The sequence below is a fragment of the Drosophila yakuba genome, chromosome 3R, assembly GCF_016746365.2.
Source record: "Drosophila yakuba strain Tai18E2 chromosome 3R, Prin_Dyak_Tai18E2_2.1, whole genome shotgun sequence".
In the NCBI taxonomy this organism is placed as follows: domain Eukaryota; kingdom Metazoa; phylum Arthropoda; class Insecta; order Diptera; family Drosophilidae; genus Drosophila; species Drosophila yakuba.
The window spans coordinates 15,786,649-15,800,588 of NC_052530.2; the positions used below are offsets into that span (position 1 = coordinate 15,786,649).

General features: G+C 43.4%; 1 protein-coding gene across 2 annotated transcripts; it reads right to left on the bottom strand.

Moving 5' to 3' along the window:
* Positions 1-4,624: 4,624 nt before the first annotated feature.
* On the bottom strand, positions 4,625-12,944 carry LOC6537020 (homeotic protein empty spiracles). Of its 2 annotated transcripts, none has more exons than XM_002097551.3 (4): positions 12,459-12,944; positions 11,104-12,057; positions 5,909-6,066; positions 4,625-5,307 (listed from the first exon to the last, which is right to left on the bottom strand). In XM_002097551.3, exons 2-4 carry the CDS (start codon positions 11,981-11,983, stop codon positions 4,762-4,764), a joined length of 1,584 nt encoding a protein of 527 aa, XP_002097587.1. In that variant the 5' UTR covers positions 11,984-12,057; positions 12,459-12,944; the 3' UTR covers positions 4,625-4,761. The 2 variants fall into 2 exon arrangements, with proteins under 2 accessions (XP_002097587.1, XP_039231814.1); XM_039375880.1 differs by lacking the exon at positions 12,459-12,944 and adding an exon at positions 12,335-12,437.
* Positions 12,945-13,940: the final 996 nt, after the last annotated feature.

Below are 13,940 nucleotides of genomic sequence, written 5' to 3' on the forward strand. Positions count from 1 at the left end.
TCCAAGCACCCCGCTCTTTCGTCTTTCCCCTGCTAGAGAAAACCGCCGTAACCATCAGAAATGTGAGGCGACCCCATAATTTAGCCAATTGTCAGCGTCGAAACTTGGCTAACTTCGGTTGCTGGGCCGCACCCATTAATTATTTTAAAGTAGTTGGCCGACGCTGTGTAGCAGTTGCCTTTTCAGGCAGCAGATTTATCGACTGTGCCACAAAAACTTTTAGCATACCCACAACAAACAGCCAACTGCCAACTGCAAACAACGAGTGGTGACCCCGACTTTCAGGGGGGACTTCAAAAAGGTTTTAATAGCAAATGTCGGCAATTTGTCGGCGGCGACAAAGCGAAATGGCTTTTAAATTGAGCTTCACTCATGTTGGGGGCGTGGCATGCGCCCACATGCACTTATTGATTTTGTTGCAAGGGGCGGTTCTTGATTGGGTCAAAGGTTAATTAGTTAATTGGCTGGTCAGGTGAACCTTAGAAGTGACTTGGCAGGGGAAAGGCAGTAAACTCAGGGGGTGGAGCACTTGGTTTGATGAAGTGGGAGGAATCGGGTGAAAAATGCTTTCAATTTGATGCTTGAGAAATATGGGGCGTATTTATTGGTAGTGATTAATGTGATTTATCAATAGAGATCATTGTAACCAATGCTGAGTTGCAAACTGTGTCGAAATATATGTAAATTGCTAATAACAAAATTAATACAAACACAACTAGTAATATAATTACTGAAATGTATAATTTATTTTGGTAGCATTTTTCCCTAAGAAATGCTTAAGTGATTTCAGATCTTTGCCCAGTTTGCTACGAATTCATAAGCCAAAACTCGCTCAGATTGCCACGCCTTCAAAAAAAAGGGGTTTTGGAAAGAGTTCAGAAATCATCAGAGATTCATGAGTTACACACCCTCTGAACTCGATTCCCAAAAATTAGGGGCCTCCCAGAAAGTAGACCGAAAGCATTTAGCATGTTCCGGCGCCCAATGAGGTTTCCAAAAAAGTCTGTTGATACAAATCACTTGCCATTTGTCTTGGGCCATTAATTTATAAATATAGCTTAGGCAGATTCTATAAACAAAAGCACGGAATGAAACGAAATAGCAGAGAGACAAGGTTTGCGTGTACTTTGTGGGCGTGGCAGCGGAGTGCGCCAAATGGGCGCTCATTAATTTCCACAAAATGAGAGGATTTTCAACAAAAAAAAACAAAAAAAAGGAGCAGGGAATGCATTAAATTGAATTTGTTGCCGTTTTTCGTGCCTAATTAATGGTAATTTTCATCAGGGCAGCCACATAAATTTTCCACTCCGACAAATCCACCATTATACGAAATTAACAAATCATTTGTGTGGCAATCTGTCATAGATTTTCCACGAGCGTAGTTTCTACTTCCTTTATTTGCAATGGATAGTCCCATTGTTTTCCCTGATAGTTGCCGTGCAATTTCCACTTTCAGTTAATTGGCAATTTATTAAAGTGTTCAATTAAGAGAGTCAATTAAAAGCGCTTCGTTCAAGTGTCGTAACGAAGTTGTATTACTTAACCACTTCTTTGCTTTATTTTACGTTTTAAATAAACTAGTGTGTTTGAGTAATTATTAAAAACAGTGCCTCGGGGCATCCATTGCATTTATAGTACAAATGTAAATGTGTGTTGAAAAATGTTTGTTGACTTTTCGCAGACGCGATCATTAAATTGCAATTATGTAATGGCAAACTGGCAGTTTGAGGCGTCGTCAGCGTGCTGCTCTGCATTTCCAATTAAAAAAGCATTAAAAACGTGGCTGCAGGAGCTGCGAGGGAATTGCATTTGGAATCGAAACGGACAGCACCCATGCTCACCTGCCAGAGGAGATTCGCATTCCCATTCGCATTGGCATTGGCAATCCTCTATTCCAATTCCCGATCGGCAGATGGAGATCCTCTGATGCCTTCGATCGTGCCTTAGTTCCAGTCGATCAGGGTGTTATTTATGGCGGCGAGAAAATTAACTTTTCCTGCTGGCTGACATGGAAACCAATTTGCCAATTGACGCCTCCACCTCCGGCTGGCATCTGCGGCTCGTTGGCTCTTGGGCTCTTTGGTTTTGGCCCAGTCTTCGCTACTCTGGCCCTGGCCCAGTCGCAGTCCAAGTTACAGTCCCGATCCCCCAGTCTTTCAATTCAATTTATGTTCGGGCAGGAGGCGCCAGCCGAGACTGACTGAACAACTGAACAATCGCTGATTTACGACCTGGAAACGAAGGCGAATAGAAAACACTTTGCAATTATTAAACGTACCATTTTTATTGCTGTTCCAGGTATTGCAGTCGCCTTTTCCTATCGACCGCCCACGATGTGCGCCAAATGAGGTTTAAACTGCAATTCCGTTTACATTTGGCAAACTTTTCCCATACAAATTGCCGCTAAATAGCTGAAACCTGACACAACAATAACAACCCGGACGCCTACGCCGTTGCCAGCACGTTCGTAGTTTGTTAACCCTTTGGCACCCAATGGGCGACTTATGACCCTTTCAAAGTAAGTTAAAAGGTTACTTTGTGCAACAAAAATTTTTGAAACATTAATCAAATTGCTGCTTTCAATGATTAAGCTTTTTCTTTCTTACAAAATGGGACTTATATAAATATAAATATTAATAAATATGTAAAAGTACTGAAATCTTTTTACTACTTTGACAAACTCTTTTTCAAGTGATCTTATAAGAGCTGTAAAGGATTATTTTATCTGTTATAAAAAGGATATAATTTTATGCCTTTAATCTAGGTTTTAAAGTTAAAATATTTAAAGGTTGATTCATCACATCACTTTTACTTGCCGCCTTAGGGGTTAATGCTGCTTCTGTGCTGTTTCAGTTGCAGTTGCTGTTGTTGTGCCTGCTGCTGTTGCTGCACTGCAGCAAGTGTCAGGCCCTTCAATCGCCGTCGCCCCCACTCCTTTCACCTGTCAAATTTGCAGTGCCTGGGGAACTAATGACGCCCTTAATATGCTCCAAGTGGCTTGGCTGAAAGCCATTTCCCTTTCGCTTTGTTTTCAAAGTCATCGCCATCGTCTTCGTCTTCGTCATCGCGGCTGGCAGACACGCCAAAATCAAACGAAAGGGTTGGCCCACGGAAAAGCCAAGAAACGCAGGGGAAGAGTCGATTATCCAATACACTTGATAGAGACCAGGAACTAACTTTGGTTAATACATGAAAGTTAAATGTGAAAAATAAAGTATTACAGTGTCAGATCTAGAATTTTGAAGTAAACTGCAAGTATATAATTAATAATTGTATAATAATTATATTTTAATCAGAAAAACATAAAAGGTGTTATTGATATCATTTTGTGAAACGAAAGGGTGGAAAGGTTGATACTCGTTCGCGATTTTCACTTACCAGCTTAATAGTTGACCAACATGACCGGTAACATGTGGACAAAAAGCTACAAAACCTACAAAGCTGCTATCTAATGAAGGCACATATTTGCCAAAAAGTGCAGCTTTCAAAGTGGCAAACAAAGTGCAGTGCTTGGTGACCCCGACCCTCCGTACTGAAGACCACCCTCCATTGCTCTGGAAATTCCACTCGAGTGGCAAGCGGCTGAGACACCTGCAACTCGCCGTAGACAACTTCATTTTGTGGGTCGAGTCGAAACCTCATAAATTCGCGGCCCACAGAGGAAACGCAGAGCAAACCGACATATATAATTGCTTGGGTGGGCGTGGGCCCATTCCATCTGCAATTAAGTAATTCTCACATCGTTTATGCAAAATACGAGAATTTTCCAGGCACTCTGGTGGTGGAGGAAGCTCGGCTTTTTTCAGCTTTTTTCAGCTCTGGTGTTCTGGTGATTGCTCGCGTGCAACCTCAACACCCTTTGCTTGTAGTCAAGTGGCCCATAAATTGTTGGCCAAGTTTTCACGGTGCCCGCCCACTTTTCGTTGCGCTGCTTTGACAACGGCAATTACCTTGAACTTTTCGCCGGATCGCCTGGAACTTGCCTGCCATATCAAAAAAGCGGGGAATTTATTTATATATTTTGAATTTTTATTTTTCGGCAAGCCATCGCCAAGGGGCTCATATATTTTGGGCCACTCGGTGATCTCCTGCCGTTTTGTCAGTTTAATTTTGGGTTTAGCTCGCTTTTCGCTTTAAATGTGCCCAAATTGCCGGCCCATATGCATATACTCGCATACTCGTATGTAAGCCCGAAGCTATTTTTGCATAGTAAATACGTATATTTTATAGGCAATCATTTGCATTCCGAATATCAATTTTTGCCATCAATTTTCGGCTTCTGCTAACTGACATTTATTTTTTGGCCGCCTTATGAGACCGTAACTCGTAATTGTTGATTGCACTTTTTACTGTCAACGTTTGGCACACAACAATTTTCGCCGGGAATGAGGACATCCATCAACAACTCAATAAAGGAAAAGCCTTGTTAGCGGGTTTTTCACCGTTTTGGCCCCTTGATTGGTTATATTTTGGCAGCTGATCGATCGATAGTTGTTGTGCATTGGTAATGAGTCTATCATGCAATGGCACAGAGTTTGCCGGTAAATGGCCATCATATGTGGAGGGCAATAAGTGTTTGATGTATTTAGATACTATATTTCAACTTTTGTATCTTCAAAAACTTGATTTCTTGTATTTATTGGACTTGTTATTTATTTTTTAAGTAGTAAACAATTAAAATTATGCTATACAGTTGACAAATAATTTACATGAAGTCAAAGGAACACAAAATAGCGGAGATAGTTGATGGCCAACTATTAGTTACTGATTTTCCCGCTCCCTTTCCCGCTCCCGGGACTTTTCCCGCTCCCGCTCCCTCTCTCTTTCCCTCTCCCTCTCCCTTTCCCGCAGATAGAGCTGCTGCTGCTGGATGAAGTGCTGCTGCTGCTGCTGGTGCTGCTGCTGCAGATGCTGCTGGTGTTGCTGCAGCAACTGGTGCTGCTGCTGCGGACTGAGGGTGGCCGCCTCACCCGGATTCTGCTGCAGGAACTGCTGCTGGTGCTGGGCCAACTGCTGCTGGAACTGCTCCCGCAGCCGCTGGTGCTCCTCCGCATCCATTTCGCTGCCGTAGTCGTCCATGTCGATCACCTCGTCCTCGTCGTCCTCCTCGATCTCGTCCTCGTCCTCCGGATCCTCTGCATCCTCGTAGCTGTGCTGCGACCCATCGTGCTTGGCATCGTCCTCCCCATCGCCACCGCCTCCGCCGCCGGAGGAGCTGCCTTTGTTGCTCTTGGTGTCGCTGCCATCGCCGCCTTCCTGCTGCATCCTCTTGTGCTTGGTGCGTCTGTTCTGGAACCACACTTTAACCTGGTGGGCACACAAAACGAAGAGGTATTCTTTTAGTTTTATATTAAAGGTTAAACAGTTTAACTGTCCTTTCAAGTGCACATTTATTTTACTGCTCTACTATTTGCTATTTAATTGCTCAATTAACATTTAAAGCCATTTTAGTGACCAGCACATCGACCTTCTCTCCATTCTAACCCCCGTCTAGTATAGATATTTTCCTAAGCGCACATTCGGGAAGCAATTGAACTCAGGGAAATCTTTTTGGGGGAGGTTCTTTAACCCTTTCATTTGGCTTCTTAAGTTTTGGTTCTCTCTTTTTTTTGGCGAGCCGTAAATAAGTTTAACGAGTCCTTTAATTCTATTTACGGCCTGCCTCCCAGCTATGCCTCCCAGTTATGCCCTCGAGGGTGCACAGTCAAGTGCTCCGTGCCCCTGCGCAGCTCTTAGCCCCTGGAAGGCCCTCTGGAAGCGCTAATAACTCAGTAACTCCGGCACTTCTTGGGCTAACGACCAGACGACATGCAATCACTTAGCCCCTAACTGAAGGGGTTGAACTGGGGGTGCTTATTGAATTTGATGCGCATTAAGGGCGGCCGCCACCCGGCGTGGCCCATCTCACCTGGGTTTCGGTCAGGCTAAGTCCCTGGGCCAACTGCTTCCGCTCCGCACCCACCACGTAGTGGTTCCCCTCGAAGGCGTGCTCCAGCTTGAGCAGCTGCGTCGGCGAGAAGGCGGTGCGCACCCGCTTCGGCTTGCGGAATGGCTGGAACAGGAAATCTGCAAGAGATCGGGAGTCAGTTGGAACTTTAATGGGTGCTGATTGGACGCCAAGTTATTTAGTCAGAGGCTTGGAAATTTATTATTTCCGGTATAAGTTTAGCTAATATTTTGTAACGCTATTCGAAAAATGTATAATAATATCAACTATTCCATAAAATTTTAATGTTCAGGGAATAATCACAAATTGAACAGTTTTTAATTCATGTTAATTTACCTTAAATATTTAAAATTAGGAATGTGGTTTTTCTTGATTTTCGGTACAAAGATGCACATGAATATTTAAAGTTTCTTATTGAAAGAATTATATGTGTAATTACATTTTAACGACACTTTGGTAGTAAAATCCTACATAACTATTTTTGCATTTTGAAATGAATTAGGCAATTGCCTTGGAAGCCGCCTAAAATATTTATTGAAGTGCAATGGTTACATAATACTTAACTCGAAAAAGTAAAAACAATCTATAAATCTACTAATTTAACAGACTTTTAAAGACCTAGTCAACAAGTAAGTATTTAGATTACCATGAGAACATATACAACTATTTTAAATTGAATTACCATCGAATATATTGATTTCATATAACATTGTACTTATGTACCCCATCTGAGAGGCGGAGAAGCGGCATCCTTCGCTGGCGGCTCTGCCAATTAGATGACGTTGTGCCTCAAATTGTTGATTATGAATTCCGCGAATGCCGCGGGCAAAGATGCCGCACACAGTGGCCACTCACATGTTGCACACGCTCATTACAAAACAATAAACAAATTTCCAGACATGGCCCGCCAAACACAGCGCAAAAAACACAAAAGGCTTCTGGTTCGTGCCGCTTTCGGCGCTGTGTTTTTTTCCAGCCATGTCCAAGAATCGCTGATAAGGCCAAAACAATTGGCCCTGGCCAAGAGGAGCTGCCTTTGCCTTTTCTCGGCCTGGACGCCAAGCCGAACACTTTAGCGCTCCTAAAAGCCGCCAACGACGCCTCTTTGCAGGACCGAGGACCCATTGTTCTTCCTTCAGCCGGCACAACGTGATATTTTGACGTTTATCACGATTTCTGGAAGACCAGATCCCCCTACCCATCCCATATCCCAGTCCCAATCCCAATCCCCACCTTGAAACCATGTGCAGCCTGGCTTTTGCGCCAAGTTAACAAATTTTCAATTGAGCCACAATTTGAATATTGATATGAGGCAGCAGGCTACTGTGCGAGATTCGACTGAGATTTCTGGTGGGGCACAGGTATGTGCTGGATAATGGAACCCTACGAAAGTTGGAGTGAGCGAATTTTAGCTCTATGTATCTTATAAATCATATTATTATGTAGTGCCTACTTATTGTTTGCTATCATAAACATTTTCTCTGTATAAACCGTATATTGTATATTGTATATGGTATATTGTTATGGTTTAAAAAAAATCTATTTTCAGAGTGGAAAAGACGAAAGTCTTATTTAGAAAATACATTAATTTAATGCCCATATCATACATTCGTTTTTGTATCAATGTTGATATTTGCCGGTGATAAAAATAACAACAAGACCTCAGCATAATCCTGTGGTTAACCAATTTCCTGATCGTTCTGACTGCCCCCAAAACTGTCATCTTAACATTCTATGTCTTCCAAAGTTGCCAAGTCTGATCTCCCTAGCCAAACATTCAACCCAAACCAGCCGTGTTGTGATATAATTTAGTGAACAAGCCTAAGCTGAAGGATCTTTTGGCTGCCGCAAGGTGTGCCAATTACAAAATCAATATTGTTATAGCCAAATCGAATCGATTTCGGAGGCAGGAAGTCCGTTCATAAAATACAACACAACAGAAGCTAAGCCATTGGAAAAATAAACAGCTAATAGGGAAAGGATACAAGGAGAAAGGGCGCGCAGCCATTAGATGCAAGATACAACCCCAGAAATGTATCTTGTGACTTGAGCATTGTGCCTTGTTAGCACTGCCGGGCTGGAAAAAATAATAATAACAATGAAAAGGGAACAGGGAAGAGGGAAGAGCGAATGGTATGGACTGGGAATGGGAATGGGAACTTGTCAATTCGACACTTCATAAATGCAGCCTCGCACCATTGATGGCCATGTATCCACGTATCTGACAGATGCGACTGACTCGGCGGACTGACTGCGTGCCTGGTTTTTGCTATGAACTTGACAAACGATTGCCAGGAGGTAGCATCCAGAGTGATCTAGTTCGGCTTCTTCTTTTTTTATAGCCACGATCGCTTGACATTTGTTACATTTGACAGCTAACAATGTAGCTGCAAGATACAAGATACACGACTGTATCTTAGAAGAGGCTGTATAATTGATAATGCCGCCGCTCACAATGGCCACTTAATTATTTTTTCTAGCTCCGCAGCAGCTCTCAATGAAGTGTGTGTGTAGTTTTTCCCACTTTTTCCTTTTTTTCTGCAGTTTTGTGGACACAAAGGAAACCGCCGTGCGAAAATACGCGCAATTGACAATTAATTGATGTGTCCGCTCTGCTGGCCAAGTTGTTGTTTTCTGTTTTCTGTTTTTTTTTTTGGTTTTTGCAGTGGCTCACACCCTTGTCAGCTGTCATTTTTTTGTATATGTATAGAGGTTCGAGAGTACCTTGTTTTTTAGCCCATGCTGAAAGTGCCGGATCGTATCGTTTCGATTTCGTTTGTTCGACTGTCCTGGCCTTTTTGTGCGCCCTATTATTTATCACTTATGTGCAATTGTGTTTGCTTTCTTTTTTATCGAGTTAGGGCTTAATTTTTATGCTCTCATGATTTTTTCATTAATTTATTGCATTCCTCGGATGTCCCGCGTCCGAGGACATTGACTCGGAATCGATAATTGAAATCAAATGAATTGACAGACGGGGATGATGTGATGATGTTGTGATGTGATGATCGATTTGACGGGAATGACCATTTGCAGTCGGGATGTATGAATGGAATTCTGTGGGTTTGTTGGGATAATCGATTTGAACAGGGGAAATCTGTGTTCTACTGAAATGCTCATTTATAAGAGGAAGCTCTTATATTAACTACTTTAATTCTGATCCATAAATTTGGAGCCTCGTAAAAATTCGATACCTTGTATATATTTTCATACGATACCTATCAAATGAAAATATAATAAATATAATAAAACTAAATAATACAACTTTAAATTAATTACATTTCAGAAGATACATATTAATGAGCGGCAATAATTGTTAGCTTCTAATTCCTTTGCCTTACGAAAGGGAATTTCAAAGCAGCTTGTCCAATTACAGTGCTCTCTATCTAAGCCTTCCATAATAAGGATCAGAACCCAGTTAATTCAACCCGTTTTCCCAGAACTTCAACGCTTGCATTAGAGGGCAACACCCAGAAATTGCAGCACGTGCAAGCTGAATTGAGTTACTGACGTATCATCACCGTCGCTATCGCGATGATCCCCATTATCTCCCTCCAGATCGAAAAAAAAGTGGAAGAAAAACAAAGCCATGTAACCTGGTATTACTCACACGAGTTACAAAACAAACGGAGATGAAAAACATTTACAATTAATGAAATCGTTATGCGAAACATTGACATTTCACGTTCATAAATCAAGCGAAAATTACAGGCGGCGCGGAGAAAAGTGAGAAAAAAGAGAGAGGGAGCGCCGGGAAATGGGGAAAAGGTGAAAAAGGTAAAAAGGGAGAAAATAATGAAACGGAGTACAACATAATTAAGGCGTAACGGGGATACATGTACACTTAAGCAGGTGAAAGGCGTGTGAGTGTGCCGAAAATTATTATTATATTTAACCAGCCAAAAAAAAAAAACACGGACATCAACATGGCCTGGAAATTCAAATGGTAATTATGAGAGCAGCGAATGGTAGGAAAATGTGGTTAAACCGTAATAAATGACAATGTTTGTTGAGATGCGCTTTGCCCTTCTTTGCGTGGCTCTTCGCTTCTATCTGGCAGTTTTTTACCATTCGTCGGTTCTTTGCTTGGTTGCCCCAAAACCTCAATTAAAAACGCATTAACATTTCACTGGTTGCACTTTTCGTACGTTACTCATACGCCGCATGGGCCCGCCACATGAGCAACTGGCGCCGTCTGTCGGCCATTAATGGTAATTTCGGGGAAGAAAAAGAGTATAAATAAAGTAAATAAGCGCTAAACACACACTCACACACTTGGCTGGCCATTTAGGTACGCTGCTTGACCTAACGATGTGTGTAATGTTGTTTAAACAATTTAATTAAAATGTAATTTGTTTGGAAATAGTTATCAAAATGGGCTCGGTTCTCTCCTCATTCTCCTGCCCGCTCGCTCCCACTCGCTCCCATTCTCCGTCCCGCTCCCCTCAATGATGATGATGATGAGCCCGATACACGTCTAATTAACTTGTAATAAATGTTTGCCATTTGCTTATTTAACTTTAATTATATGGAGCTGCGCGGCAACAACAGCGATAACTGAATAATTGCTTGATTGAGGTCCTCTCTATTATAATGGTGCTGTGCTTCGAATATGACTTTAGGTGTGGTTGTGGTTTCTTTTTCTCTTCGGCTCGCAGCACTCAACGGCCATTTGAAACGGCTATAATGTGGAAAACTTGTTTAAGCGAAAAGAATTCAGCAAACGGGGGGCTTTCTGTCTGCAGAAAAAGAAAACTATTTCTACCTTTTAAAAATATTCTATTGTTCTAATTAAAACATAAATATATACATGAGAAAGATCGTAATATAAATTAAAATAATGTTGTGCAAAATATTTAGTTATTTGGTGTTTACTATCCGAAACGAGTGAAAATTTCACAGATATGCACAATAACTGACTTTAGCTGTGTTAAATATTAGCGCAAGCCTATTGCAAATAATTGTTACTTTATTAGGCATAAAAATTAAAATTTAATTAAAGACCTATTTTAAACGGCTTAATATTTAAAAGTAATGCCTGCTAAACCTGTTATTTTATCTGAACCGGTTAGATTATATAAAATAATTTAATAAACAATAGAACCATTTAAGATATTCTGAATATGTCCCAAATCTAAAACAGAGTGACTACTTACTGCCTGGAAAGCGTGGAAAAATGCGTCCGTGTCGGCTGAGCAGCCATGGGTACAGCGGATAGCTATCCCGGATCAGATGCGGCGCACTCCCGAACGGATGGTGTCCGTGGGGCGGAGGATGTCCCGGATGCGGTCCGCCGGGGAAGATGCCAATTGGAATTTGGCCGGGTGGCAGATGCGGATGCGGACCATGTGGCGGTCCAGTTGGCACGGGCGGAAGTTGCTGTTGCTGTTGTTGCTGCTGCTGCTGGTGATGATGAGCCAGTGCAGCAGCCATTTGGAACTGGGCGGCAAGGAACGGCGGTGGCTGCGGCGGCGGGTGGGGCGGACCCGCCATTCGCACCGCCATGGCGTTCGGTGAGGTGCGGTTCCCGATTAAAGCTAGATTTGGCGCCGGCAGAGGCAGCGGACGGATGAGGGTTGGAGGATTACCCGCTCCCAACGGTGGATCCCCGGACTTTTGAGTATTCCCCGCCGCTGGCGGATTGCCACCTGCACTCGGAGGCGATGGCGACCGGCTGACCGGGGATCTTTGCGGACTGCGCGATCTGTCCAACGAATCTCTCCGGCGGCAGTAGATATATCCCCTGGGCGTCCGGCGCCCACTGTTGTTCGTGTTCGTCGGCGATGCGGGACTTTCGCTGCGCGGCGGCGGCGAGGATATCACACTGACCCTCAGTGGAGCCGATCTCGTCGAGGAATCGCCCACAATCGAGTCGATGCTGAAGGCCAGCTTGGGCTTGCTGCCCGCGGAGGCGGAAACGTTGCTGTTGGCGGAAACGGAAGTCGAGGATGCGGCCACCGAGGAGCTGCTGCTCACAAAAGAACTCGTCGGCGCCATGGGCAGCATGTTGAACGTTTGCCGGCCGCAGGTGACCATTTGGTAGGGGTTTCGTTGATTGGAAAAACAAATGAAACACTTTTCCTCCTCTCAAACTTCCCGGTTCGGAGTCTCTGCAAGTCGAAGGAGAATATAAGAACACTTTGATTCCTTGGTTTCCATTTTAGATAAGGCTCCCTATTGACCGTATCTCTAGTCTCGCTATTGTTTTACAATTACTCCGAAAGAATATTAAACTGGATGTTACTCATATAAATGTTGCAGGGCTAAGATAAAATGGTAACAATTCTGATAAAATTAAAGGAGATAGAAATTGAAGTCTTTTAAAAAATGTTTCTTGACTGGAATTGTTTCTTCACATTTTCCTACTGCATTTTCTAACAAACTGACCAGAAACGGAACCGAAAAAGGGGGTGTACTGATCGAAACTCCCAATAAATGGGTTGGGGCTATGGAACACGATCGCGTTTAACGGTTACTGGTTATACTAGATATCAGATAAGCACACACGCACTGTTTTTCCGATCAGATAGCTATAGCTATATAGCTACGTAGCGTTGTATCTGCGATGCTCCAGCGGTTGGCATCCGTCGGCGTGACATTGATAAACTGTAACTGTAACTGGAGCGGCGGCAACGCGGCGGTTGGAGCGTGACCGTACCGCTTCGCTGGACGATTGACGGCGGCGATTGACGGTTGGCGATTGACTATTGGCGATTGACGGTAGCGTTGGCGTTGGCGGTATGGTCAGCAGTCAGCGGTCAACAGTTAACGGTTAACGGTTATGCCGGCTACCCGGTAACGAAACGATTGCGGTGGCCGCGCTGCGATGATGATGAGCACTGTCAACGCCATTAGCATTATGGAGCTTCTAAAGGCGTCTAATTGTAGGCTCCACTTGGCCGCTCGCACCCTCTCTCTCGCTCTCTCTGGCCCTCTCTTTCTTTCCTGATTTTCGGCGGGGGCGTCGGCGAATCGCTGCGTGGCTCTCACGCTGAGCGTTTTAGCTCGAGTGTCGCGTTGGAAAAAGCCGCAAAAAGTTTGTGGGGCCAGGTCGACTGCTTCTTCTTCCTTAGCTTGTGCTTCCAGTGCAGCATTACAGCTGGCGTCTCACTCGCACACGTGGCTCAGTGCGCCTGCGCCAAAGCAGCGCAGCAATAGTTCAGTGGATATTCCGAAAACCTGCTTGGCTCCAAGAGTGGAGCCACCTCCTCTCTCGCTCGCTCTCCCGCTCTCTAAGCTTGTAGGTGTGTGGGTGTGTGAGGGCCCCAAGCTCTCTCTTTTTCTCTCTCTCTCTGTCGCTCTCTTGGCCATTTTTCGCACCAGTTTATGACAGCGAAACAAACAATTTGCGCTAAACAAAACAGCATCATTAAAGCGTTTGTGGTTTTAGTGCCAAGCGGGTTGGCCAGTTTGAAGGGGCGGAGGAGGGGGAATGGGGAGTGGTGCACCCGAACAGTGGGTAAGAAGTAGGGGCTTAATGATTAAAAGTTAATATTATTATTTATTTTAGTTTTTGAAATAAGAAGGTAATATAAGCATTTAAAACTGAAACTCCGTCTTTAGTTTTTGCAATTATAGATAATTAAGTAAAATTCAGGAATTTCAATGTACTTAATTTAAATTATATATTTTATTTGTATTTAACACTTTATGCAGTCATGTTATCTTATTTAACAACATTTCTTTTCGAAGTATGTTAAAATTAAATTTAAACATTAAATTATTTACTATCGACTTAAAAAGAGTTACATAACTCATAAGTGGTGAATTACCATTTCCAAACCGATTCCACTGTGTAGCGGGATCAACGTCATCGCTTATATAGCTTAGACGCCCCGTCGTCATTGCTGGTTATAAACCCCCTGCCTCTCCCACCACCCCTCGACCTTTCCACCATTCTGAATTGGCATCTGCATCATGTTGGCCAAAAGCATTTGGACACGAAAAGGGGCGGTAACTTGGTTTCTACACCTTCGGCGAGCTGCAACTGCGC